Genomic DNA, 27,712 nt, shown 5'->3' on the forward strand with positions numbered 1-27,712 from the left:
ACTTGGGAGAAGAGACCGACCCCCACCTCTCTACACCCTCCTTTCAGGTAGTTGTAGAGAGAGAGGTCTCCCCTCAGCCTCCTTTTCTCCAGGCTGAACACCCCCAGCTCCCTCACCCTCTCCTCATAAGACTTATTCTCCAGACCCCTCAACAGCTTTGTTGCCCTCCTCTGGACCCGCTCCAGCACCTCAATGTCTTTTTTGTGGTAAAGGGCCCACGCTAGGCCTGCCCTCGCCACGTGTCATGCTCTTGTCCTCTGCCACTTGCTGCCCTCTGGGGTGGTGGGATGGGTGATGAGAATTGGGTGATGCCAATGAAGGCAGCTTAGAGTTAGGCAGGGGACTTTGCCTTGCAATGGCTGAGACACAGGGACACTGGCTGTCCCTCGAGTTTTGCTTTGGAGGTGGTAACTTCTTAAATCTCCCTAGAAAGACATCCCAGGCCGGGCCAAACCCGAGAACACTGTGTAAAACCAGCATCAACCCAACTATGCCAACTCACAGATCAAAGCATGCTCAAAAATCTCAAAGCCCAGTGAGGGTTGGTGCCTCCGAGTGCCCCAGCAGCAGGAGCAGCTTGATTTTGCACAGTCCGAGGCTGATGCTGAGGATGCTGGGTGAAAAGGAAACTAATTTTTAGATTTTTCAGCTCACACGACAAGAGGGGCCGGGCGCCGTGAAGGAGTGGAAGCGCCAGCCTTTAGTCTCTTGAATGAGAACCGCTCGTGGGTTACAATGAGATTCCTCCAGCATTTCCCAATTAGATTCCACAGGATGCTCATTTGTCAAAAGGCTGTTGTGTGAATTTGGCACAGAAGCCGTGCTGCGATAATGACGAGACTTATCACGGAAAGAGCAGCCAGGGAGCGTGGGTCAAAAGGAAGGTGATGGTGGGGAGCAGTGCTAGGATGCTCGCATTGTGCCTAGTCAACAGTGGATATTAATGATTTCCCTCACTTTTCCTAAAGTCTGAATGGACCGGATTTTACTCCCTGTTTGTTGGGGAAAGTGCTCCCAAGCGAAAGTATGCCTGTCTGAAGATTAGATATTTGTCTAGGTGCTGAGCCATGGATGATTAATTACCTAAATTAAGCACTCACGTTGGAAATTTCAGTCTGAAAGACTTGCCATGGGGCACACAGACACTTGTAGGAATCTGGACCTGCTAAACTTAGTCCTCCAACACCACTATTTGGCTTTGGATCACCCAGGGCCAGCGTCACTGTGAATGGGTCTGGCCCCAAACCCAAGACTCCCATTGACTTCTGCAGCCATGGAGTCAGGCCCCAGGAGGCTGCAGGCAGTTACAGGAGCCTTGGGTGAAGTTCAGTTTGAGAAGAATGAAAGGGTATTTACTGTGACCAAGAGTGCGGGATGTGTAGGCCGTCTCTCGAAAACATAGAGCAGCAGCTGCTTGAAGCAGTTCAGAAATGATTTCGCACGGGAAAACTGCCCTCTGTTTACTGTAACGTGTAACACGCGTACGAGGATGGGGAAAGAGCATCTGCAGGCGCTCACACTCAACAAAACCACAAAGTGGTTTTAATTGCACTTACGACTCCTTTTGTTTTCTCCTCTTGATAGTATAAAGGAAATACATGTCGTGATTTTCATTGAAGTGAAATGTAGACTGTGGGTCTACATACACTTGCACAAGGGCTGGTATCACAAGCGCTTGAAAAGCTGCCTTAAAAGCTCCATATGCAAATTATTCAGTGAGGGAGAATAAGCAGGAGCACGCAGAGCAGTGATCGGTGACCAAATGGTGGCTTCAGACAGCAGCAGACTGAACAGGCCACCAGGAGTGTTTTTCACCTCAAGCTGGTAGGAAACAATGAACAAGCTCCCCATGAGTCAGCTTTCCGGCCCCTGGAAGATTCTCCTGACTAAGGAAACCCTTGTATGCCAATTTCTTCTAGCACTGGATGCTTCACAAAAGTACTCATCAGCCTTACAAGTCTCTGTTTTGTTTCATGTTTAGTACGTGAGCTGCCAGAGAGAACAGCCTCTCCCGAGTGGTTGCCCCGTTGCCCCTGGGCTGTGATAAGAAGATGTGCCATGGCTGTCCTGACCCCCTTGGCCACAGCAAGCCCTAGGAGGTAGTAGCAGCTTCCAGCAGAGTTAAAACCAGCTTTCAGTGTCTCTAATGCACGCTGGGGGTCTGGCCCTCGCTAAATTAATCAGGGATCAGTGGTGAGGAGGGTGAGGGGAAGAGATTACAAACTCTGCGCTCCCGATCCGCTGTGGCCCAGCTGTGCTTGAGCTCCTTGGGTCAGAAACGAACCCGTCAGCTGTCCATGGATAATACACGAACTGCAAAAGGCCCAGACTGCTCACAAACAGCTGACCCAACCCCATGGCTCACTAGAAGCTCTTTTCTTCTCCTAACCACTGAGCAGCTCCAGCACACATCCCCTCTACCTCGCTTACACTGGTGGCCACCGCTTGCCCACAGGCCAGTATCAAAACACAGAAGTGAGTCAGCCAAAGGGCACCAGGATGCTCATTTCTCACAGCGACGGCAGCGTATCTGAGAATGACCCCGAAAGATGGCACAGCCGGGCTCGGGGTGGGTGGAAGAAGCCAGAATACGGCATCGCAAAAACCCGAGATTCACAGCAAATCAGCGTGTCTCACAAACAGCCGGTGTCAGCTCAGCCACAGCCCGTCTCTGCCCGCACACCCTTCATCCTCAGCAGGGCCAGGAAACTCAAAGGAGCTTCAGCTCCGGTGAAAAAGCTCAAGCTGTGCCAATTAACATTTCTTCTTGTTCATTTGTTCTTTTAACCTATTCTAAAATACTGTGAAAATAATGGAGTCGAACATTATTAAGAACAAGAGGACATAGCCACTGAGAAGCCGCCTAGGAATTACCTGTACAGTCAGCGGGAATCCCTGAGCAGCTGAAGGAAGCTGAGGTAAATAAAAACTAAATTTAGGTAATGCCACTGATTAAATTTGAGTTCAGAAGTCTGATAAGGGAGGTGAGCTAACACCCCGGACAACCTCGGAGATTAAGACTGCGGAAAACAACGAGACACCCAAGTATGTGACTATTAGCCAGCCGAAGCTAAGCAAATAGTTTGGTTGGGTGGCAGAAATTCATGGGAGACAATCCAAATAGCAGGGAGAGGTTCCTCAAAGAAATCTGCCTGAGGCAGAAAACAGCCTACAGTTCTGGATCTTCACAAAAAAATTTGAGAAGGCAGCTCCATCCAACTGAAATAATGCAGGTATGGGGAGAAAATGCTAGGGAAGCAGGGGGAAGAACATCATGAGGACATACATTTCCATAGCTACGTGCCTACTAGAGGGGCAGCTTGCCCTTTGCTGTGCTTGTGGTGGTGCAGTGCCCCTGTGCTCAGCAGGCTTCCACCAGCAGAACAACTCACACAGCTCTCTTCTAAGGTGATGCTTTGCAAAGTCCTGACACCAAAAAAGCCTACAGAAAATCTGGAAATGTTAATGGTATCCTGGCTCTTGAAAGGCTCTTGTGGACCCGTTGCATCTCCTTTCTTGCCATCCCATGTACATTTATGAGGACCAAGGTTATGAAACCCAGATACGGCAAAGTAGAATAAGAAGTTGGAAATGGAAAAAGCCAGCCACCATCAGAGCAGCAGTACTGGGGATATTTTAGTAGCATAAAACTCTCACTTGTCATTTCATTAGATTTTAGTTTCCATTGTTTGGGTTTATTCTTAGCTAGCCACCTGGGTCTCCCCTCTGTGGGCGTAGAGAAGCAAAACCCTCAAGCAGGGCGCAGAAGAAGAAGGGCAGCTCTTTTCACACCCATCCTCAGCCCTGCCAGGGGCTCCTCTGTGAGCAGCTGCCTTCTGGCAGAAGGAGCAGGGCTGCACGTTCCTCCACCAGTGCCCACCGCTTCAGAGGAGTAATCGTGGTGCCGAGCAGCTGAGCACCTCAACTCACTCCCCGCCTTCCTTCCGTAAGTTAGAGCTAAGCAAATCAGCAGTACCCACCCCTCATTTTAGCCCTTTCTTCTGCCTTGGTGAGCTCTAGGAGACCAGCAGCAGGCCAGTAGCGCTGCCAGGCTCGCTGCTAAATACACTGGAAAGAAGGATATTGCAAGCCACACATACAAGTGGGGAAGTACGTGCCCTCCGCCATGGAGTTCTTGAAGATCTCTGCAGAAGTGTGGGCTAATCTCCCGTTTGCTTACAAGCAGCAAGGGGGGAAATCACATCCTTCCACCAGAGAAACGGGGAGCTCTGCAAGGTTTTAGTTCCCTATCGGAGTTTTCCCAGTTGACCTGGAAGCTCTATGAATAGGAAAGGTAAAATTTATGGAGTCCAGGCTTGTTTCTCTTTTCGTTTGAGCTGGTCTTTACTGACACCAGTGGAATCACTCCAGGTTCACAGTGCATTAGTGGGAAGGAAAATCAGCGTTTAAAACATAGCTATACACCAATATGTGCGTGTTGCCATAAACGACTTGTGCTTGACAATTCTGTGGGTGTCATTTATACATTAGCAAATTATGCAGTTAATCGGTTAGTGCATCTTTTTTGTTTTGTTTCTTTCTAAACAAAGCATAAAAAATAATACTTCACTGACTGAAACCGCCTACAGGGAAACTTCACTGTCAGAGCTATGTCTTTTATATAGGTTTCACATCTTTGGACCAGAATCACAGGTCATGAAATCTAAATATAATGGTTTTGAGGATAAGCCAATTTCCTATGCCAGAAATGCAGGTTCTGAAGGCATGCACATGGAAGCTACTTCAGACTACAGTGTTACAGCATTATACTGTGATCTCTGGAAACCAGCTTCTGGTTACCTGAAGAGTCCTTTGCAAAGCAGCGTAAGCAGCTTCTTCAGTTGAGGAAGATTGCTTGAGCCAGTCTGTACCATCTCAAAGTCACTGATGATGTGAACTCGCAGGTAATCCTGGATGAGTTTAAGATGCTCATCAGAGACACTGGGAAAGAAACAGAGAAGTTAAAAGCCAGCTCTTCTCTCTGCTCCCAAGTATCAGCTTTATTATCTTGCTGAAACTTCCACTGCCAGTGCACACAGATGGGGGGCAGTTTGCCTTGGATTTCAGTGTAAACACATGGTTCTCAGAACTGGAGCACGGATCCCCCGCCACACTGCTGACACCTTCTCCTCTTCCTCCTTCCCCACCCCAACTCCTCTCCTCCATGACTGCTGAGCCAGGGCAAGCCTTGTGATGCCTGGCTTTGCCAAAGCCACGGTGGGACCATTAGCCTCGGCAGGTAAAGCCAGGCTGCTGTGGGGTCACTAACAGTCAGCAGCTCGGTGGCTCTGGGGAGACGGAGACTCCCTTTCACCTCACCAAGTCCTGCTTTGAAGGTTTTATTCCTAACCATCTGAAACAGTCTTAGGCGAGCTGAGACCAGAGAGCTGTACGGGATGCTCCCCTCCTCCCTGTCGCTGTGGTGCCTGGACTCCAGCACCACAAGGAAGGATGAACCAGCCAGAACTGTATGTGCTGTCTTGTGCCCTGACAAATGCAGAAGGTCCCAGCTGGCTGCTCAGCAGATGAAACGGTGCAGGAAACTGAACAAAACTGGGTTTCTCCCAGTCAGCCAGCTGCAACCAGGCCACCACAACAGGACCTGTGCTGCCACGCGCGACCACAGCCTCCCACTGCCCTGCCAGCAGGCACGCCTTCTGATTTTATTTTCTTTTAAAACTTTGCAGATCTGGTCATTAAATGTCATGCGGCTTCCTCTAAGGCTTCAGTGCACGTCCAGATTTGACACAGCCAGCACGTGGGACAACGTGAGTCAGATCCATAGCTGGAGTAAATCAGTAAGTATCAGTACCTGGAAATCTACACACAAGTTTAGTCTTTTTGGGCACTGGCTGGTGCTTTCTGATACAATCTGTAGTTTAGGCACAGGGCTTATACCCCAAGTTCTCTCAGATATTACCATCCTTTATATTAGAAAACTATACCTCAGCGGAGAAAGTCTACTGGTGATTTTAATACTTCAGAAAAGTACTTTTTTCTAGATGACAGCTGGACTGTAAGGAGTGGCCAACCCACTGTAGATCTGATTCTGTTCTTCATTTGGTAGTATAAACGAGGAGTAGTTTTGCTGAATCAAACAGGTTCCAAACAGAGCACCCCAGAAAGCTCAGAGCTGGGCTGAAGGCTGTTTCTGCAGCCCTGTGACTTGCCATCCTCACCTGCTTGTGTCCTGGTGCTGCAGTCGCTGGAGTAGTGTCTCGGAAAGGGACAGTTTATTAACATCTGCGACCCTGGAGTTTTCAGGGAGAGGAGATACCTCCTTTGTCTCGCTGCTCGGCAGTGCCATGAGGATGTTGCGCGGGGGCAGGATAGGAGGCGTGGGTACCAGGTCTAGCAAGGAGGAAGGGAAAGGCACAGTCACCCCAACATGGCAATTTGGCCTCCTCCCCCTCACCCACGGGCAGGGCAGGGTCACTGCAGAACTCGTCCCTTCTGCAGGGCCTCTGATTTCAAAGCTGGGAAGCTCAGGGCTCGATGCTGACCCAGCCCCGTTCTTAGGGATGTCAGTGGTGCGAGACCAGCGGCTGAGCTGCCAGGCGTGGACCTCACGTGCGGGCAGCGTATGCCTCTGCCTGGCAGCGAAACCTCATCCGAGTCGGTTTGACTGTCCCATCTGCACAGCAGCTATGAAGGTTTATCAGTTCCTATGAACATAATGCTTAAAGAACATAGCTGTACCCCATCCATATCGTTACCATTATCATGGAGATCTGCTCGGAGGGCAGAATGGATGGAGGGGCACGATGGAAAGAGCACCAGAAGCTGCTACTGGAAAGAAGTGAACAGCTAAAGTCAGCAAACACAGATGGAGAAAATGGACCCCATAATCCAATAGAGAGGGGCTGAGTATCCTGCCTCCTCTTGTGGGCATCAAGTTGGAAACACAAAGGGTTTTCCTGCTCTGCCATCCTACTGCTCAGCATACCCTCCCTCTCCTGGGAGAAGAGTGGGCTCATCTCTATTTATCCCAACCACGGTTGCCTTTCTTTTCATACCAATTGCTCCAACACCTTGTTACACCTCACAACTCTTATGTAGCTGGTGGAGTTGTGAGGTTTCATTTGGTTATTTCCTAATGGTGGAATTTTCTTTACAAAAAGAGACACCAAACTGATCCATTGTGCCTGGGCAGAAGCTGTGATTCACAGAGCCACCTGCAGCACAGTCGGGTGGTGCATCTGCAGGGTATCCCGGTGCTCATCTTCCACCTCTGCAACTCTACGTGTATGGCCAGATATCTGTAGGCCCTGCATGGCTCCAGCACGATGGCACCAAAGTCCCTTAACACAATTAAATTCTGTACGTGAACAGCCCAGCCCCAGTGCTCATATCTTTTCATCTAAAGGCTCTTAGTCTTGGCTAGAACTTCATTCCCTGCTGCTCGCCTCTCTGTGTATTATTTTTGCTGTAGTTCCCTCCTCCGCCCTGAGAGCTGGAGACTCAGTGCAGCTGGCCACAAACCAGGAACATCTTTCCTGAGCAGCTTTGCAAAATTTTGTTCTATTTCTTCATGAGAATTGCATACCAAAATCTCCCAGCTCCTCTTAGACATCCATCGGACTGCAGAAAAGTACATGGGCACATCAATCTGCTTCAGCGCACGTGCCTGTCTGTCTGTCACAGGACCACGTCCTTCAGACAAGTTTTATTGTAATGCTCATCATTTCCGGACAGACGTCAGAAAGGACAGGAAGGATGGCTCTGTGGGCATGACCTTCCCCTGGGATTCAGGAGAACAATGACAGATCCAAGGGATGATCCAGGAAAAATCCAAGGAACGATCCAAGACCAGCAAGTGCCAGGAACCCACAGTGACATTTCATATAAGATAGTTGGGACGATGCCAATCACACCCCTTCATCATACATCTGCCTCTATGCATAGAGGACTGTCTGCCACTGCGGGACCTGTGCCCTCTGGTTATTACTGTTGGAAACGTCCTCTAGATCAGAGCAGATAAGGGGGCCTGAGTTTCAGATGACCCCAGACCCACAGCAGCTGTGGGTGCGTGGCACTGCAGAGAGATGTGCTCCAAGTCTCTAGGGGAGCATCTCTGCTGCCCAGACAGTGGCCCTACAGGTGCAGCACAGGGAGAGGGATGCAGAGACATGGGAGATGGTGGCTGGACATAAACCAGCTTGAGTCCAGAAGAAGGATGACAGATTAGTCAACCCTGTGCCTGAGGGGAGAGGGGAGATTTAGACTAGATATTAGGAAGAAATTGTTTACTGTGAGGGTGATGAGGCACTGGAACAGGTTGCCCAGAGAAGCTGTGGCTGCCCCATCCCTGGAGGGGCTCAAGGCCAGGCTGGATGGGGCTTTGAGCAACCTGGTCTGGTGGGAGGTGTCCCTGCCCGGGGAAGGGGGGGTCGGAACCAGATGATCTTTAAGGTCCCTTCCAACCCGAACCATTCTATGATTCTGATATAATATACTTCTGCAGAGTGTCTCAGTGTATTCTATGACTATTCCCTCAGGTGAGCTAAAATGGTGCTCCAGATGTGGTACCACCCCAGAGCCATGACAACTCACTGCCCTAAGATCTTGCCAGCTCAGGTCTCTCTATGCCCTGCTCCATTTTATTGCACGACATGCTCTAATCCCCCTGCCTGCCCTGCACGTCCCCAGTCCAGAGAAAGTATCAAGGGTCTGCATCTCCAAGTCACATCTTGGGTTTCTTACCAGCGTCCTCCTCTGGTTCATCCGCCACCTCCTCTTCTTCCCGCGGCACTGGATATTTGAGGTGCCACACCAGACCCATGTTCTCCTTCTTGTAAAATTCTATCAGTTCCTCCAAGTTCTCGAAGTACTTAACGGGAACACCCTCTGATGCCTGAAACAAAACACAGAGGCTGTTGTGGTCTGGGATTTCCTACCACAGAAACGCTGCTCCTCACAGCAGGGAAAACTAAGTCATAGGGAGAGAGGGAAAAGCCACTAGCGCTGCCCAGAGGAAGCCAGCCCCAGCTCTCACTGCCCACCTGGCCGCAGGCTCTGTGCAGGACGACTCCTGCAGTGCAAACAGAAACGGATACGCACAGGCATTCCAGCCAGCGCCAGCAGAAACGGCAACCTCAAAGATTCGCTGAAGCCAAATGGAAGAGCTCTCTCACTCGAGTCACTGTGCTTGGCCTCAAAGCAAAGGAAGGCTTTAAAAACAAAAGAATTCTCCTGGATTTTTTTTTTTTTTTTTTTTTTTGCCTTCCTTCTTTTACTGAGCACAAAACCCCTGGACTATGTTATAGTTTGTGGTATCCAGGAGGAATTTTTCTGTGAAATTGCAAGATAAACATGTCCAGATCTAGGCATTAGCATCCCTTCCAGGATTGAAAGGCTCAGAACTCGGTTCAAATGAAGCGAGCGAGGTACTGTCAGGGAAGAAAATGCTCAGATGAAGATTTAGAAGGCTGAGGCTCAGGATGCAGCTCGGGCTGTGAAAGCATCAGGCATGACACTGAGCTCACCAGCTGAATTTTAACTGTGACTAAACCTGTTTCTAGCACAGCCCTGGCCACTAATCTCCGGAAATGGATACTTGCAGAGGGCAAACACAAGGATAAGGTTGATAAGGTTTTAGAGGTCTTCAGAGGCAAAGCTTCAGAGCAATTATATCTACGCATCGGTGCGAACAGTAAATCTGCTGGATTCGCAGCCACCCCTGCAGCTCTGCCCCATTGCTGTAACTAAGGGCCCTACCAAGGATGGAGAGATGATTTGTCAATTTTTCCTGGCTCAGCACAGACCTCCTGACCAAAAGAAAGAGCTCTGCGTTACCTCCAGAACCGTGCTCGAGTACCGTCCGAACCCAAGGCAACAGCAACACGCAGGAGAACCTCTCATCACTCTTCACGAGGGGTGCTCCTCCTGGCAGGGTGCTCTCTTTCTGGACAAGACGTTTTTCCCAGAAAAACCAACCCAAGAAGGCCCTGTCTACACACATCTACAGCAAAACATCAAGGAGCAAGGACGAAAGGGGTGCAGAGCAGACGTTTTCCAGCCCCACCAGGCTGCTATTCTTGCCTTAAAAGAGCCACACTGGGAACTGTTCACATGTGGGGCTACAGCAGCCATGAGCAATCAAAAGGAAGACCTGATCACCCCAATGGCAAGCTTGACTTGCACTATTTTACATACAGAAAGCTAGATTTTGCACAGGAATCCTGTTTAGTTAATAACGAATTAAAGCTTTGCCTCCAATTTGAAGTAACTAGTTACACAGCCACACTTCAGACATTCCGTCTCTGACTAACAGGCAGGATCTTTTAATTTCTTTTTCGATTGCAACTATTGGCTGTAAAAATTAACACACCCAAAGTTTTAATACAAGTTTGAACAAGCTTATTTACCTGCCATTTGTGTTTGCCCTGTTTCTTATTATCTGTGAACTCTTTTGTTTAAAAGGCAAACGTAGCAAACCCAAGAGATTAAACAGGAGAAATGCCAGCGTAAACCACAGCGAGCGGAACACAGGAAAAAATGTCTTTGGTGAGTCCCAGCAGCAACAAGATTATTTTTTATTTATTTTCCCAAAGAATAAAATCTGTCCAGAAATTAGGACAGGGCTTTCAATACTGAACCCTATTTGAAGCCTTTGGTGCCCTCAGGCCTGCCATCAAAAATACCTTTCTTTTTTAACTACACCTGCACGTCTTTAAAGGCACAGCAAGACACATTTTCATAACAAATACGTATGATGTTTCTGAGACCTCTGCCTGTACAGCCTACTTTTCTGTCTCCCAGGTGTTCCTGCATTTGTCAAGATTTGTTATTCTCCTACACTGGAAAACGTTGCATTCAGCAGGAAAGTGGGGCTTGGGCAAACAGTGGGTTATATTTTTGTGAGGCCAGAGGTGTTGAAACAAATGGCTGGTTAAAACTTCACATGACGCCACTCTGCTGGAGCAGCACAAACTCAGCATCATCAGAATGACTTTTGTTTTACACCAATTAATGCAAATAGCGTCTTGGTCCTCCAGTCTGCCTGGACTGCCCTCTGCCCACCACCACCAGCACCCATGGATGGGCTGGAGCTCATGAGAGATTGCCCTAAGCCACCCCCCCCAAAGGGCACCTGGAAAAAGGCATCGGCCCCATCATAGTACCCGCTCAGACCCTAAAACACATCGGGGGTAAACAGGATGGTTGGGGTTTGCCATCTGCATCTTCGCAGGAGGAACTCTTTGCCATCAGTGCTCTCTCCCACCTCTTGAATTACTGCATCCTTACCCCTCTCCTCCTCTTTCCAAAGTCATCTTCACGCTCCTACTTCACTTTCCAAAGACCTTGCTGCCTGCCCGCTTCCCCAGAACCCCCTGACTGATGAATGCCCCTCTCCACAGCCCCCCATCCCGCCCCTGCACAGCATCCCTCCCTCCCCCAGCACTCAAACACCCTTTTCTCAGCCTTATTTTGCCTCTCAGCTCCCGCTCTCCCAGGGGGGCTGGCAAGAAGACGGACTGCCCTGCGCAGCTCTTTCCGGGCCAAATGGAGCCTCGATCTAAGTGGGAGGAAAGGCTGAATTAGCACTTTTTGCTGCCAAGGATAGTTTGGTCTCCAAAACCGTGCTTGTCTCTGTGGTAACCAGAAGAAGCAGCGTTTTGTAACAGGCCTCCTTCCTCTAACTCACTGCACCGCATTTCGGGAGTGGACTGAAGCCTCTGGTCCAGCTCAAACGCCCCAGAGTGGCCACGTGCGGGCTAGTGGGATGCACCCCTTCTACCCTGGCCAAGCAACCAGCCCACCACCTCCAACCACCTTTCTCGATGAAACCCACCATCTCCTCTCTCTCTCTCAAGGATAACAGGTATTTGTGGCGAATGTGGAGGAGCTGGGCTTTGCACACGTCCGAATCCAGCCGCTCATTCCCAACGAGAGGCAATCTCCATCCCGTCAGCGCTGGCTGCTCTGACAGCCCTCCTTCCCCAAGCCCATTCAGGATGAAAAGGACCAACTCCCTGCAGCACACAGCAAAAATCAAGGACGGTGCTTTCATATTTTAAGACAGAATCCAGCAAGGAGCTGAGCGTGTGTCCCGAGCAGCTGCACAGAGACAGTGAGAGCTGCTCCCTCTCTATCAGGGAGTGTAGTGATAGGACGAGGGGTAACAGTTTTAAAAAGAGGGGAGATTTAGATTAGATACGAGGAAGAAATTCTTTCCTGTGAGGGTGGTGAGACACTGGAACAGGTCGCCCAGAGAAGCTGCGGATGCCCCATCCCTGGAAGGGCTCAAGGCTAGGCTGGATGGGGCTTTGAGCAACCTGGTCTGGTGGGAGGTGTCCCTGCCCAGGGCAGGGGGTTGGAACTGGGTGATCTTGAAGGTCCCTTCCAACCCGAACCATTCTATGATTCTACAATAAGGAAATGGGAAACTGGTGGGGCCAGCAGCTCCAACCAGCAGTGGCCAAACGGAAGGGGAAGGATGGGAGAGCCTCAGACCTGCTCAGCTCCCACTCACAGGGAGGGAGCTCAAGGGCCCTCCACCGCACCACGAGAGCCACAGCGGCAGCTTTGCCGCCACGGGAGTCTGAAAGCAAAGACCGCTGGGTTATCCTCACTCCTTTTCTTTTGTATTATAATTGTTATTATTTGCAAGGACCTCAACGGAGGAAGCATGTGGGAAGGGCTGCGCCCCTCCAGCACAAAGCAGCGCCCAACAACCCTCTCCGCCCCTTTGCGCTGAGAAATTAACTCCTCTCTGCTCAAGGCGTCTCCCAAATTTCCCCACTCCTCCCAGGAGAGCAGGGCAGCTGCTTCGCGCTGCCTCCCTCTGCGCAGAGGCACAGCAAAAATGGCAAATTGTTTGAGCTGGGAGAGAAAACAGTAAAAGCAAGACCTCGCTGCACTTGCTTCTCCCCATGGGGAAAGGATGAGAACAAAGCCTGCCTGACAGATGTTAGTCACGTTGTTCAACACACAACTGCCAGTCGCTCAGATACCACTGGCGACGAGCGTCGTGTGAACCCCTCAAATCCACCAGGCTGTAACTTCGCTACCAGCCGCAGGGCAACAGGACCATCACCCCAGGCTGCGGGGTGTTCCCAGCCCAGCAGCGCCTGGGACTGCAGGGATGATGCTGGTGTAGCATCGGTTTCAGACAAAAAAACCTGTTTCAGTGACGTTGCAGCTGGCACTCAGGTTGGTAGGTGACCTCCCTGCAAGGCTGGTCAAACAGTTTTTGCTGCCAGCAAGCAAGGAGGACAGCACGAAGCTGGGACATATGCTTTCTTCATGCCTGAACTTGTGGCAAAGGTTTACGGGTTGGGAAGGAGAAGCGGTGGTGGGTAGTAGAACACCGGCACAGAGTCAGTCCACATCTGGCTGCAGAGCACATTAGGAAAAACTGGACGGATGGTGGTCACTCGGAATAAATGTCCCTGAGACAGCCACGCTGGATGACGGGAGCGAGGCAAAACGGGGCCTAAACTTTACGCAAACTTGCTCTGGTTTTTGAGGCAGGGAGCCTGGCAAACAAAACCGAGGGGGACGGGGAAGCGCAGGGCAAGCTAGAACCACCCCAGCAGAGCTCAACAATGAAATCCACTTCCCGCTCCCCCCCTCACACTCCCCCTGCCTTCGTTTAGTAAGTAACTATTTCCTCGGGGTTATCACAGGATAGATCTTGTTTTAATTGCGAAGTGAATTGTTTCGAGTCATTAGAAAGGTGGATGGCAAGTGTCATCTCCACGGCAACGCACCACATCCCCAGAAACGTGCTCGCACAGCTCGCGGGACGGCGGACGCCTCCACGGTGATTCCTCCAGCATCACCGCTGGCACCCCAGCTTTGTGCTGCTGGTAGCCATAACCCAGGGAAAGGAAACACCTAGTCAACGTATGCACTATAGGGAACAGCCCGCAAACCAGCAGAATTACATGAAGGAATCTGGATAACAGTGAATCAGAGGCTGTGGAGCAATTTTACAGTGGGAAACGGCATCAGAAAAAGCCCATCTTTCTAAGATCTGTTAATGGGAGTGTCATATGAGACACAGGAGGAAACTCTTCTACCATACTTGGTGCTGTAAAGCCTGAGGTGGGCTGCTGTGTCCAGCCTGGGGCACCACTTTTTACGGAACATGTCAAAGCACTATAGAGAGTCCCAAGGAAAAATTACGAGGACAGCTGAAGAGTTGGAAAACGTGATTTACAAGGAGAGCTGAGAAGAAAGGGACTGGTTCAGCCTGGCAAAGGGACAGCCCGGAGATATCGCAGCAGCAGTCTTACAAGTTTTAAATTTTCTTACAGAGAAGATGGCAACCAGCTGTGCCACCAAGTTCCCCAAGGAGAGCAGATGTGGCTGGCTTAGCAGCGGAGGAGGTTTAGATTAGATCTCAGGGAACCTCGCCAGGCAGAGACGGTGGAGTCAGGCTGCACAGGGAGAGCATGTGGTCCACGTCCCTGGAAGTGTCGCAGGGCAGAGCACCCAGTTCCTCACGGCTGGCTAGTGAGCACCTGGTCCTGATTCAGCCTGAAAACAGGGCAAACGCTGGGCTCAGAGACCTCGCAAGGCCTCCTGCCACCCCTAATTCTGCGACTGTAGGAAGCCCTCTGCAGATCTGCCTGCTGCCTCTTTGTCCCGATCCTGCAATAACCTTGAAGGAGACCGGTAAAACTGAACAGGTCCATGCTTGTCATGACCAACCCGGACATTTCAACTGCATCCCAAACCACGGACTCTCAGATCTTCCACAGGTCCTTCTGACTCCAGCCCTTTTGGCTGGAAACCTCCTTTCCCATAGGATGCCTTGGTGTCTCCTGTCCTCCACAAACTGCCCTCAGTTATCAATTTCCCTTCCATCTTCTCCACACTCACTGTACAATGGTTTAAACCAAATAGCTACAACTTGTTCTTGCCTTCATGCTGAACTGGCTCCTTGGCTCTTCATTTCATGAAAACAGGTATGACTAAAGCCTTTAATCAATAGTCTTTGGTTAAATCTTGTGATCCCCTTTCCAAAATCATCCACCTAAACTTTTCAACAGGTTTTTGTATGGCTGAGATCACCTAATCTTCCTTTATATCTGGTATAAAGAAGCCAATAGCACCCAAGTCTCCTCTTCTTCATTATCTCCAGGCAACACAGAACCAACAGAACACCTTGACAAAGATACTCCAAATACAAGAAGCAGCTCTGAACGCACCTTTAAGCAAAGTTGTGAGGGGAGTATAAAGACATAAAGTGAAAAGAGACTTAAAAGAGATGTAAAGCCCACACCAAGCAGGGCGAGGAAGTGGTTAACTTGGGGTTCATTACAACAATTGTATAAATAGATGGCACAGGAAGTCTGGGGCCCTCAGAAGGAAGAGGAAGTGTTTTCCTTTCCTGAGCCAAGGCACAAGGAGGAACTAGGAAACTGGTCATCTGGTTATATTGCTTAAGGGCAATCTTTTCTAACCAGAGTGCCTTAAACCAGGTATTTAAACCCATATATAGGCATTTCAGTAGCAGTCAATAAGTTTTTTTCAAAGTTATAAAATCCTTGCAGTACCCACCAACTTGAGAGGAAGCTGAAAATCAGGTCGCTTCTACTTTGGTGCGAGAGGCTGGCAGGAACTTTTTTTCCTTTCAGATTTGAAAAAAAAATTTCTTAGGTTTCCTGGTTTGGAAAAAAGTTGTCTTCAAGACTGTCTGTTAGCTAGGAAGTCTAGCTGGCATTTTTACTTTTGGCTCTCATGTAGGCAAGCTTTTATATTTCATAAAAGAGCTGAACCTAAGAGCTAAGGAATTCCCAGTAAATTATTTTTTAAAGCGTTTTAAAGCAACCTGGTTGTGTTGCAGTTCTGTTTTGTTAGAAAATATTTCTTATTTTTAGATCAAATCTTGTGCTAAGAAATTTTAGGAGCATTTCACAGGAATGGGATCACAGACAGGAATCACAGCTGGGAGAAACAGCCACTTCCCAAAATACAAGCCACCCAGAAACATACCCTATTTTGAATGCAACACCCGGGGCTGGGAAGAACATGGGGCTGAGTAAGGAGTACAAGGGGAGAGGGAGCAAGTGCATGGCCGAGGAAAAGGGGGATCCTGTGACATGGAGGATGGGTAAAGGAATGGACTTTAATAAGTGGTGGGATCCTGCGAGCTGGCAGAGGATTTTGGATGGTGGGTAAAGCTCAGTGAGAAGGTCCCTGGCAGGGGAACTGAGCACAAGAGAAAAAGCAGGGGGAGGAATCCAGGGAACCTGGGCAGAGGATGTCGGTGGGTGGCTGGAGCACTGCCTCCTCACCTGGAAGAAATCATATGAATTTTGGGGAGAATGGCACAGTGTAAGTGCAGTTGTAAAATATATAATTTGAATAATGGAGAGAATGGAAGGTGAATAGTCCCTGTCTCCTCTGAGACGAGAGAGGATGAAGGCTTTCCTGTCTCGTTCTGCATACAGTTTGGTCCTGATGCTCAGGTTTGCTTATTCATGTCACTTTTGCTACAGTGGCCTTTTACATTTGAGACTTTGAGAGAAAATCATGGAAATCAGAGAGTTCTGGGAAAGAGGCCTTCAGAATTTCTGCAAGAGATTATTCATGGAAGGAAACAAGGACTTGCAATTTAATAACAACTAAGTACGTATTACTTCTAGCTTGCGCCCCTGGCTGAAAATCAGACATCTGATCAAGAAAATTTAAGTTAAAAGAGGACAAAATAAAGAAAATTACTGTGTTGTCAATCCTATAAAATTCCCTCTGTTCCTCAAATATAGAAGGACACCATTACATACTGCCTCTACCATAAATTTCTTTAAGCATAATACGGACTTAAGAGACACTGTATATGAATTACTGCCACTGCATCACAATTCTTTTCTTATTATATCTATTAAAAAATGGGAACGCTGAACAATTTTCACTCTCTTTCACACTGGTTTGCAAAGAACATATGTTAAAGTTCCGCACCTACTTCCTTGCTCGCTTGCGACGTGAATCCTATTGCTGCTCACTGGAAACAAGTCAACCATGGGCAAATAAGCATTCTTGCCTCTGTTGCTAACTGGGCAGGAGGGCACATCATGACTGACTTCACTACAAATCTAGACTGAAACTTGAACTTCCTCCTTGATCCAATTTTTGGCCAAAATGGTCATCTCACTTTTTTCCCCCCTGTCTGCAATGTCATGGGAAAGATTTGGGAGGCACAATGCATTTTGCTTATGCTCAGTTTCACACACTGAACACGTTCTCTGCGTGGAATGTGAGCCCAGTTTGAGTTAATCTTAAAAAGATCCTGGCTGTCATATCTGCCACTTCTGATCTCCTCTGGCCCTGCAAGAGTTTTCCTCTACATGATCCCACTCAGGCTTCGTTCTGGCAGCCCAAAGATTGGTCATGTTCACAAGTGCTCCTGTGGCAGAACTGGGACGCTTGCAAATTAGGAGAGTCTGTTGAAGCAAAGGAAAAAAAAATTGAAAGGAGTTTTCAGTAGAGTGTAGCTGGTTGCCAAATTTTTATCTCAAGTTCCTTGTTAAAATTCTACATCCTAAAGAAAAACATATTAGAAGTTCTGGAAGATAAAGGACTTCCAGAAGTTTTTTGAACCTGCATCCTCCCACACCGGATAAAGACATGGGTCACAAAAATATACTCAGATCCTACTTAAGAACCCCATTCCACTCTGCTCTGGCACTCCAAAATTCACATTAAAAGTTTGTTCATCGCCAAATATCTAACTAATATAGCTAGACAGAAGCCAGTAAGAACACCAAGCAATGACAGAAAGCACCAGCACCACATACCTGAGGTAGCCCTTCGCGCTAAGTAAACCATTCAAACTCTAGCCATTGAAAAAGATTTTTACCAACTCAGCATATAATGATCCAACTCATCGCACCAAGAGAAACCCCCCGAGCAACGACCCTTTCAGCACTTCTCTGTGTTATAATAAATAAGATTTACATCAACAACAAGCAAACAACAGTTTGGTTTCATGACAGAACATGAGACACTGGTGTTAAATTTAGCTACAGGGTGCAAGTCAGATGAGTTGGTGATGAATGAGCAAGGCCTGCAGATCCATGGGGATCTGATGCAATTTTTTAGCACTTCTGTAGTGTGTGGGTAGAATTTAAGTAAAAGTTTTGGAGTACGCTAGTTCTGGCAACTTTTGTAATTTTATCACAAGCCTCGTGCTTTTCGGTTTCCCACCGAGGAGCTTCAGCGCTTGGAGTCAAAGGAAAAATTCCATTTTCATTTCTTCACGAAGTATCTAGCACTAGTGATTACCACGACAAGCTTGAAAACACAGATTCTCAAAAGCTAGCAATGCAACCGAGGCAGTTAAGTGTAACACAGTCATCACTTCTGAAGGCAGCTGGTGGAGGTCATCGCTTTGATTTTGTCAGCGCTCTCTGCTGACAGCAACTGAGCCGGGGAAACTACTGCAGGTCACTGATACTTGCTCCTCGGTGGCAATTCCCAAGGGTCCTTCAGCCTTTCCCTCTACAGACGGCAACAGAATACACCAGGTGACAGCGTGTGGGGTTTGATGTACTACGAGAAGGAACTTTTCCCCGAGCCAGGCAAAGGCAGGGCAGGACCCCTCGGCTCAGCTCAGCCCTGCACTGTATTTCTGGGGTTTTTCCTCTAAGCTGAGCAGGCAGACAGCAGAGGATCCATAATAACTTCTCTCCTTTCCCTATTGTCTTCTGTGCTGAATGGATCCCAGTTTCCACAGGCACCAAACACTAAATATGCATGAAGTATGCAAAATATCCAGTGGAAAGGAGAAAAATGTAAGATTAAAGAAGTCATGCTAATCGAAGCAAAGCAACGCAGGCAGAAAAGTGCACGTAAAAACAGCTGCGTCCACCACATTATACTGCATAACTTTCTGGGATTGCATAATTAAAAACCATAAGCAATGCACAGATAAGGGTGAGCATCGTAAGTGTTACAATTTCCTGTCTTCAGCCTGCAAAATTTCTCAGGCTTTAAGCTACAGCAACTGTTTTCTATTTCTGAGACATTAAGGATGACCACTTGTCCTGTCTTTCAAGGGACTGACCCTTATTTCATTCATTTACACCCGAGTAAGACAAACCCTTACTCCATTAGGAGTAAGCACCGAGCTAATTGAACAGGCACAGAATCCAGCCCAAAGAAGCACCGTCGTTTAACAAAACTAACCACAAAACTAAAACCAAACCAAAAACATCCTTCCAACCCTCTCTTTTTACGTTCTCCCCTCAACTGCACCTCTGGAATAAAAATAGCGGATGTGGTGTTACCAGTTTTTTTTGTTAAGCTTTGCCCCCCTTAGAATTGGACCCAACCCAAGGTGTCTATTTTCGCGTGTGTAGGGACGCGGCATCCAACGAAGACAAACTTCTGGAAGGGCTCTGTGACCAACCAGGACTTGCTGCATGTGGGTTCTATCGAGTTCCATCACAAAGAATACTTTCTACTAAGGCTTACAAACAACATGGGTCACGACATCCCTGCCAAGTTTTGGAGAATGAGGTCTAAATTTTAAGCCAGGCGTAACAGGCTGCTAACACAGAGCAACCCCAACCCACAGAGAGCTCTGCTACACCCCCACCACGGGGTTTGCTGAAGCCGGCTGTGCTGGGTGTTGTCTTTTAAAGCACTGGAAAAGCAGAGCTGTAGAGCCCTGGGAACCGACTTAGACTTCCAGAGAAGAACCAAGACGGAAAACTCTGTCAGAAGTTACAAACTGAAGACAGAAGCAGCCAGACAGCGTGGCAACGACCTGGGAACAACCAAAAGCGGTGCTGTGACTTCATTCTCTCAGAGGGACTCTGAAATGACTGAATCTGAGCTATCTTTGCTAAAGCCTGTTTCGATTCCCTAAACCATTTTGTCATTTGAAATCGTCCTGTGTGCTCTGCATTCATGCACCAATCTTAAAACTAAAGGATTCTACATCTCTTTTAAAACTTTAAGCAGAAATAGCTTCAACCACCAAGAGGTAAATTTGAAAAGTATTGGTGGAAACAACCCCGTTTACCTAAAACAAGCGCAACCAGGACAATACTTTACATCGAGCACATTGCTGTTTAAAGGTGATTGTATCTTTCTATTTTATACTTAAATCAGCAATAAGCTGCAGCGCGTGTAGGGTCTGTTGGTCCCATTCCCTCAGGCTGCAGAGCAGATGGAGCGAGCGAGATCTAACTGGAGCCCCGGTGTCACTTGTGACCTGGGTGAGTTACCTCTCTGCCTGCAAGGATAATATGTCCCATCAGCAAATCAAGGCACATCTCTACAGAAGAAAGGGCATCATCCCCTCAGCAGCAAGTGCAGAAATTATTTTGTATAGATGGCGACATTTGCCGTAAGACTCATTTTAAACAAGCTCAACAGCAACGTTTTCCAAGACTCATTTCTACCCTAAATGATCAGGACAAAAAGCCTCATATACCACCGACAATATATTAGCTTCTCTTCCTTTGAGAAAACAACTCAAGACTTGCCTGAAAATGAGTGCTTTTCTCTGTGACCCATCATGCCTCAAAGCACAGAAGCAATAAAACATAGTCCTTCATTACCACACTGCTAGAAGGGGAATAATCTGCTGTCTCCCCAGATACTTCAAATTCAGTTACGAAGCTTCATCAGAAGTTTTTTGAAATATAAAATATAAAAAGGGTAAGAGAATCATATGGTTATAATGCTATGTGACTGATAATATTGAAGCTAGCATCCATCAAATTACTGAAAAATGAGAATATTTTCTTGTTGATAATATTGGTTGTCTAAGTTTTCAATTATTTTTCCTCATTAGCCAGAAGAGGTTTAGAACTTCAGGAAAATTTTCATTTTGCTGCTCCTGGAGATGTTGAGGTGTGTGTCCCCGGGGTGCTCGTCTCAATTAGGATTACACGTTCGGATTCTCAAGCACTGACTGTAGCTAATGTGAAAAGTGTATTTTAAAAAGAACCAAAACAACAAACCCCCTTCTTACAGTTCTCAGTCCATGAGCAGAAGTTACTGCCCCTTCCTCGAGGCTCTGGTAGCGGGAACTGAAAGATCCCCCGGGGCAGGAAAGAGCTGCTGGGTACGTGGTTGTGGGTGGTCAAAGATTTCCGGAAGGATAAAACAGTGAAACAATTATTCTTCTAAAACAATAATTGTTAAATTGGCTACTGTTTCACAGCCCTAAGCTTTATCTTCTGAATCTCAACCTATTTTGCAGCACCTGGAAGTTGCTTTTGTACGTTCAGTGGGGGTTGCCTACTTGCAATTTTCAATTGTTTAAGCGTGATGAAGGCTTTATGATGTAACATATTTATTGGAAGGCAACCTGTAACAAAAAATTTCTTTGCATTCTTTGGCATTTCACTCTTTGGAGTGAAATTTTGTCAAAACCACATCCAGATAAAAGGAAAAGAGATTTCACTTCATGGCACGCATTAGCTTTTGAATACCTGATTTAATTTTTTGAAGCTTGAAAAACAAACTAATAATATCACTTTATCCTGATTTCACCGTCTTCTCTGAATGTTTTTTTGTTATATTTTCAGGAAACTGGAAACATTCTGGAAGGGTTCAAACTAGACAAAAGCTGGATATGGTTTGTTTGTATGAAGAATTTTGTATACGGAGAGATTCAGCAACAGGAACGTGCATGTTTCAGGAAATACCTAGTTCTCTTATTAAATGCTGCTTCTTTCAGTTTTCCAAAACCTGTGAAATGCATTATGTTTATTCCTACCTCAGATGCAACAGCGGAAAAAACATTTTCCTTGTATAAACAGATTTGGATAGTTTGCAGAAACATGAAGTATTTATACACAGATTTTGCTAAGCCCTGACTGCAAATTATCTTCAGTCCTAAGTCCTACATGTGAAGGCTATAAAGAGTTTTACAAAGTGATTTAAATCCACGTTAAATTATAGTGAAAAGTATTCAAATTGGAATATCATTTTCAGTAATCAAATGAAGCTTAATTAAATTATGCATTTGGGCATATTAGAAATGTGCTTCCCTAACCATGTTTTGAGCCGTTGCTCCTAATTATTATCTGGTTGTCCACTTGTCCCTTGTTTCTATCCAAGAAACGTAATCACCCTAATTATACCTCAGCCCCTCAGCACCAATGGAGTAACACAAACGCGGCAAGTTTTCCATAACTCGGGCAAAATCAATTCCACCCTCAGTGTTAACTCTTATTGAAATTCACTGCTACGCAAAGCACAAAATCCCACTCTCACCCAGAAGCCCTGCCACCGATGAGCTCTCGACTCTTCAGTGGGGTCCCCAACTCCAAGGCTTTGCTGGGACCACTCAGTTTCACCTCAAGACTGGGCTGCACCTCCTGGCTCTTCCCCATTGCTTTCTGGTGTGGGTGGTGTTTGCCCTACCTATTAAACTATCTTTATCTCAACCCACGAGGTATTTTTTCCCCCTCACTTTTGCTCTTCCGATTCCCTTCCCCATCCCAACCGGCGTGTCCCAGCCCACCAAGCACCCTCCTTGGTGGGACTCTTGGTCTCCTCCTGCCTTTCAACGCAGAGGGAAGCCGACAGTGCCTGACGCCTCTTGGCCGCAAGCAGACCATGGATGACGGTATGGTCTCCATGCAGCCTGCAAGTGATATTTTGGGCAGGCCTGTGCCTGCCCTGTCCTCACTGGAGACCGTGAGGTTTTGACATCAATCTGAGCACGTACAAAAACCTTGCATGGCCGTCTGACAGGAGCTGTTGCGTGGCTGCAACGCTGAGAATGGGTGAGCGTCACCCAAAGGATTTTTGCTTTGCATGATCTCCCGCTGAAACCAGCTCACGTGCAATTTCCTAGCAGAAGGGTTTTGATCAGATATAGATAGATCCAAGGCAAATCACAAAATCCTTACTACAGGAAACCTTTTCTTGGCCACAATTGTCAGAGCAGCCCAGCAAACAAGAGATTACAGTGCAGTAGCAAAGAGAAGGACAAAACCTTCGCATCTCTCTGCAAAGGGCTCACGAAGGACTTGGCACTGCCTGTGCCACAGCCAGAGGCTGCCTCTGACACTGGTGACAACAGCAATGACACCAGGAATGCAGGAACTGACCTAAACTCGTGCTCTTATCAGATGGCGCTGGCAGGATGGGCAGCCCTACGTCGGCACTCCGAGAGCAGGTTCAGGCGCCGGATGAAGCTCTGACGCCCAGCTCCACCCTGTGGGACTCATAAATAGAAGCCAGAACAAATTCTGCCTGAAGGCAGGGACAATCCCACCAACCGGCTGATGCGAACAGGCAGCCCTCTCATTGTATGTCTTGCCCGTCCCGGGACAGAGGATTATGGTCTTTCTGGGATATTTAGCCAACTCATGTGCAGAGAGAGTACAAATCTAAGTGTTTCCCCCAAAATATGTTTCTAGACGCGTGCTGGCAAAGGGAGGGTTCCAGCAGGAAACCCCTATATACAGAATTTATGGGTTTTCCTACCTTCTGGGAGCCAGTGCGGCAAGTACAGTGGTAACCTACAGCTTCAGTGTCGGTTGATACAGTGAGTCACAGCTGCTGGCCTGCTTTCTGACTGCTCACATAGCACCATTTGTTTCCTGTTGCACACAGCCTCCTATCAGGCTAGAAAATTTTAACAGAAAAAAAAAAAAAGCCAAAAAAAAAAAAAAGCAGCAGCTAGATGATCACTCCGTGTAAAACAGTGCTGCCAGGGCATCTATAATTTTCACTGAAGTCAGCAAAACCTACAAGTTAATAGGGTCAGGCCCTCCCCCTGCAACAAACAGTTAAGTATAAACATAAGTAATTTTTTAATTAGCCCCTTGCAGCACTCACACTCCCAGACATGATGATCTGGCAGCAGAACTGCGAAACGAATGTCTCCCCCCGTTACCCACGGAGCAGAGCGCAGGAAGACGCAGGCAACACCGCTGCTTTCCGTCAAGGAGACGGGCAGCCAGGAAAGCGAAGCGAAAAGAAAAAGACAGGCAGCAACTTTAAAAATACTAATGTTTTCCATACTGTAATATAGTCTCTTGGGCAGCGTGAGAAGAAGGGAGGTCTTCCTGATTCCTCCTCACAACACGGTAACCCACAGACATTGCCAAACTCTGGAGCTGGTCAAACAGTTTTGTTCAAAACAAAACAAAAAAAAAAAAACATCTCAGTTTATTAAAAAAAATGAAAGGGGTTGGAGCACGTGCTATGCAAAGTATGGTCTTTATTCAACCCCTCTTTCCCCCACTAATTTAAAAAAAAAAAGGTGAAAAGTTCAAAATTGCTTATCTGGACTTTTTCAAAATGATGATCCATTTTTTCCATCTGAAATAACATTTTTCTTCAACATCCTGGCAACACGGTGATAACTTCTGAAAAGCTCAAAATCAAAATAAAACTTTTCACCTGAATGCATTTTTTAAAAATTTTCCAGTTTGCTCGAAAATGTGAAGTTGTGCCTTACTCGTGATCAAGCCAAGCTCTATTTCTGCCTTCTCCTATGGAGCAGCCCAAAAATACAAATGCTGTTCAAGGCGCTGGAAGCCTCGATCTTTGGATGCCCACAACCTTTCAAGGCAGGTGATGCGAGAGCTCCGATAGTGGCGTGAACGGGAGAGCAGACTTAAGGGTAATACAAGAAAATCATAAAAAAAACCCAAAGTAAAACAATGGGTTTTCGAGAAGGAGAAGGAAAGAGCACCCCTGCCAGAAGGAAGCAGCAGCGGCCAGCAATGCCTGAGCCCCGAGGTGGTGGGCAAACATGTCCGGTCCAAGTTCTGGGCTGCAGAATGGGAACGTTGCACGTTCATGCCCACAGGAAAGCACTGGGAGCTGTGCCTTCCTCAGACTCGGAGACAAGACTCTGCCCCACAGCACAGGAGGACACAGCAGAGGATTATAAAGTCTGCCCATGGCCCTGAGCTACCAGAAGCCTCTGCAGATGCCCCAGTTTCTTAAGGAGGCTCCACCTTTAAGAACAAGCTAAAGCTGTTCCCGCAACTACGGGGTTCACTCTCCCTCAGTGGCATTTTTGGTGACAGCCCTGTTTGTGCAATGTTGACATCTGTCCATCAGGACATCTCCCCCCAGCTGTCACACAGAGTGACAGGAGGTAAGTGCTCGATCATGCACATGAGAAATGAAGTGTTACCTGATGGACTATGAGCATAAACTGGGATGCAATCTCCCTGCCACCGAGAAGTGACTGATGGTGCAGCAGCTGGGTTGCTGAACTCCCATCAGATAACACGAGCTGTGAACTCCTATTTGAGAGTCAGATCAGACTCCACAGGGTTTTAGAGATGCTACCACGCTACCCTATTCCAATCCATATTTGCTGACCAGCCAACTCCAGCGTCTCCTTCCTTCTTGCCTTCTCCCCCCTCAGGAGGCAGGTCATACTCTTGACAGCAAGCTTTTGAAATTTGCAGCGTATAAAGGCAACACAGGGCAAAGCATTAGGCAAAGGCAGTACCACAGTTTTTCAAGAGCAGCTTTCGACCTCAGCATGACTTGTTTCTCACCCCGAACACAAGTCAGTGGTCATGGGAGTCTCCTCACCTGACTCCAGCCTGCCAAATCTGGCAGTCTAAGGGGGTTCTCTGGGCTCTTTAGGCAATAGAGAGAGACAGAACCTGCCAAGGACAGTTTAACCCACCCAGGTCAGAAACCTGTTTCTTCCCTGCTGACTACAGAGATACAACTCAGCTTTGACTCTGTGACAGCTTTGACCGCTCACCTAAAACGAGGAGGGATGCATACTGATGTATCACACACATCTGATCCTGGGAAAGCCAGCAAAGGACAGCCACTTAAAATTATTTTTGGCAACCCAATCCTCCTTAACAGACTGAGACTGAGTTCCCCGTTTGTAAAATGGGAACAAGAGCACTTCCCCTCCTTGTGGAGATGCTAAGATCACAAGGAATTCAGACTGTGCAGTGATGAGAGTCATACTGACACCTCAACTAGTTCTATAAATGAGGTGCTTTAAGTGACAGTATGGGAAAGGTTTACCTTCTGTGAAACTGGATGGCAAGAACTGGCTATAGATGCCTGGGCTTAGAAAGACAGTTTTAGCATCTTTAGTTCATCTCTAGTGTTTAGTTTGATCCTGTGATTCCCAAGGAGTCCTTTGCTGCTCTGCCCTTCTTTGCACAAACATGATTACACTCAGCTAGTCCCCAAACTTTCAACAACTCTGCATTAATTATGCCTCCCCGTTTGAGCAAGGGAACAATCACATTTGTTTTCACAGAGAGAGTTGAAGAACCCCCCGGTGTGACTTGCCGGACAGGCAGGCAGCAGCTACGCTAACTCGGGGGCACTTTATTTCCAGCCTCGTGCCCCTTCTCCTGCATCTCTGGGTAACTACGTTTTTTGCTCTCTTCCTGTCCCAGCTTCTCAGTTCTCAGCGTTTTACTACAGCGAGAGTCCGCAGGCTAACGGAGATATCTTGATGATTAATTGTTCTCAGCCTCAGGACAAAGATTCTCTACTTGCTGTTACAGATCCTGTGTTTCAAGGGGGTTGTGTTACTCCTCCCCTCCTTCCTTAAATACATTTTCATAAGCAGAATGCGAGTTTGATCCACCCAAGCCATGGATTTCTTTGCCTACATTTTGAAGTCTCAAGTAATGGAAGGAGAAAATTCAGCAGTCCCAGAAAAGAAGGGAAAGAATTTATATCCGTGTTAAAAGAAAAAGAAAAAAAAAAAGCCTATGACTGTAACTACTACGGCAGGATATATTCTGGGGGGATAGCAGTTTGATTCCAGATACAGCAGGCAAGAGGGGCTCCTGACTATGCTAGTGGCTGTAAAGCTGCTGCAGATGCAGAAACCCAATGGCAGATCACATAGCACACCACAAAATGCTGGAAGGACATATGCAAATATTTTTCTCTTCAGCCTGAATGCAAAAATTTGCACCTTCCTTTCTGCCACCTGTACTTGAACAGTTAATTTAACCATGCAAAAAATGACCCTGAGGATCATTCCACTAGTGCCAGACCAGGCTCTAATTAAAAAAGGAAAAATGAAATCTACCCTCCAAGACTCAAAAAAATGTGAAGCAACTCGCAGCTTTAAAGGGGAAAAACAAACTCCACAGAGTGGCAGAGGGAGAAGTGTCATGTCACAAGCTCTGTGTATGTAGCTGTGATATTACACGTCTTCTGAACCTGCTGTCATCATGAAAAATGCCTGACAGACAGCAGCCCAGATCTAGGCAGGAAGACAACTTTGTTAGCTTCAGGAAGGAGCACTGTTCAGGCACGAAAGGTCAAACTGCATGATCAGGGCTGATATTTGTAACTAAAACAGGCTAATCTTGGGATTTAGTATCAAATCTTGCCTATGTCTTTTTTTTTTTTTTTTTTATAAACCCAGAAATGAGAAGCATCTACTGATTGCTGTATTATTTTAACACCTGATCTAATTCCACAGGATTAGCAGACTCTTTCCTTTTTAATGGGATTTTTTTAAAATGTCAAAATTCCATCCTATTTAACAGCATTTACGTCCTTGCACAGGAGAACTCTTCTTTTCAAAAACCTGATCTTTCAATACCCATGAAGTAGTTTTTGTTTTATCCAAAAGCCAACAGACAAGCAACCAAAAATGTCTGGCCCAGCTGGAACAATGTACCAAGAAGAGCAGCCAACAACATGAGAGTGTTTTGCTCCGAGCCTCAATTACAACTCTCGCTGCGTCTCTCTCTCGCCAGAAGCAGCCAGCCCCCTTCTTCTCCCTCTCCCACAGAACTGGAACGAAGCAGCACAAAACAGG

At 47.3% G+C, this 27,712-nt stretch overlaps 1 protein-coding gene across 1 annotated transcript in view; it reads right to left on the reverse strand.

The window, feature by feature from the left end:
* INPP5D (inositol polyphosphate-5-phosphatase D) overlaps positions 1–27,712 on the reverse strand; it is a 53,807-nt gene that overhangs the window by 17,962 nt on the left and 8,133 nt on the right. The window contains exons 3-5 of the mRNA XM_074153106.1: positions 8,704–8,854; positions 6,180–6,351; positions 4,801–4,941 (exon numbers count right to left, since the gene is read on the reverse strand). Of these exons, the coding sequence (XP_074009207.1) occupies positions 4,801–4,941; positions 6,180–6,351; positions 8,704–8,854 (464 nt within the window). The remainder of the gene's footprint in view (positions 1–4,800; positions 4,942–6,179; positions 6,352–8,703; positions 8,855–27,712) is intronic.

Source organism: Numenius arquata, chromosome 9 (genome assembly GCF_964106895.1).
Source record: "Numenius arquata chromosome 9, bNumArq3.hap1.1, whole genome shotgun sequence".
Classification (NCBI taxonomy): Eukaryota; Metazoa; Chordata; class Aves; order Charadriiformes; family Scolopacidae; genus Numenius; species Numenius arquata.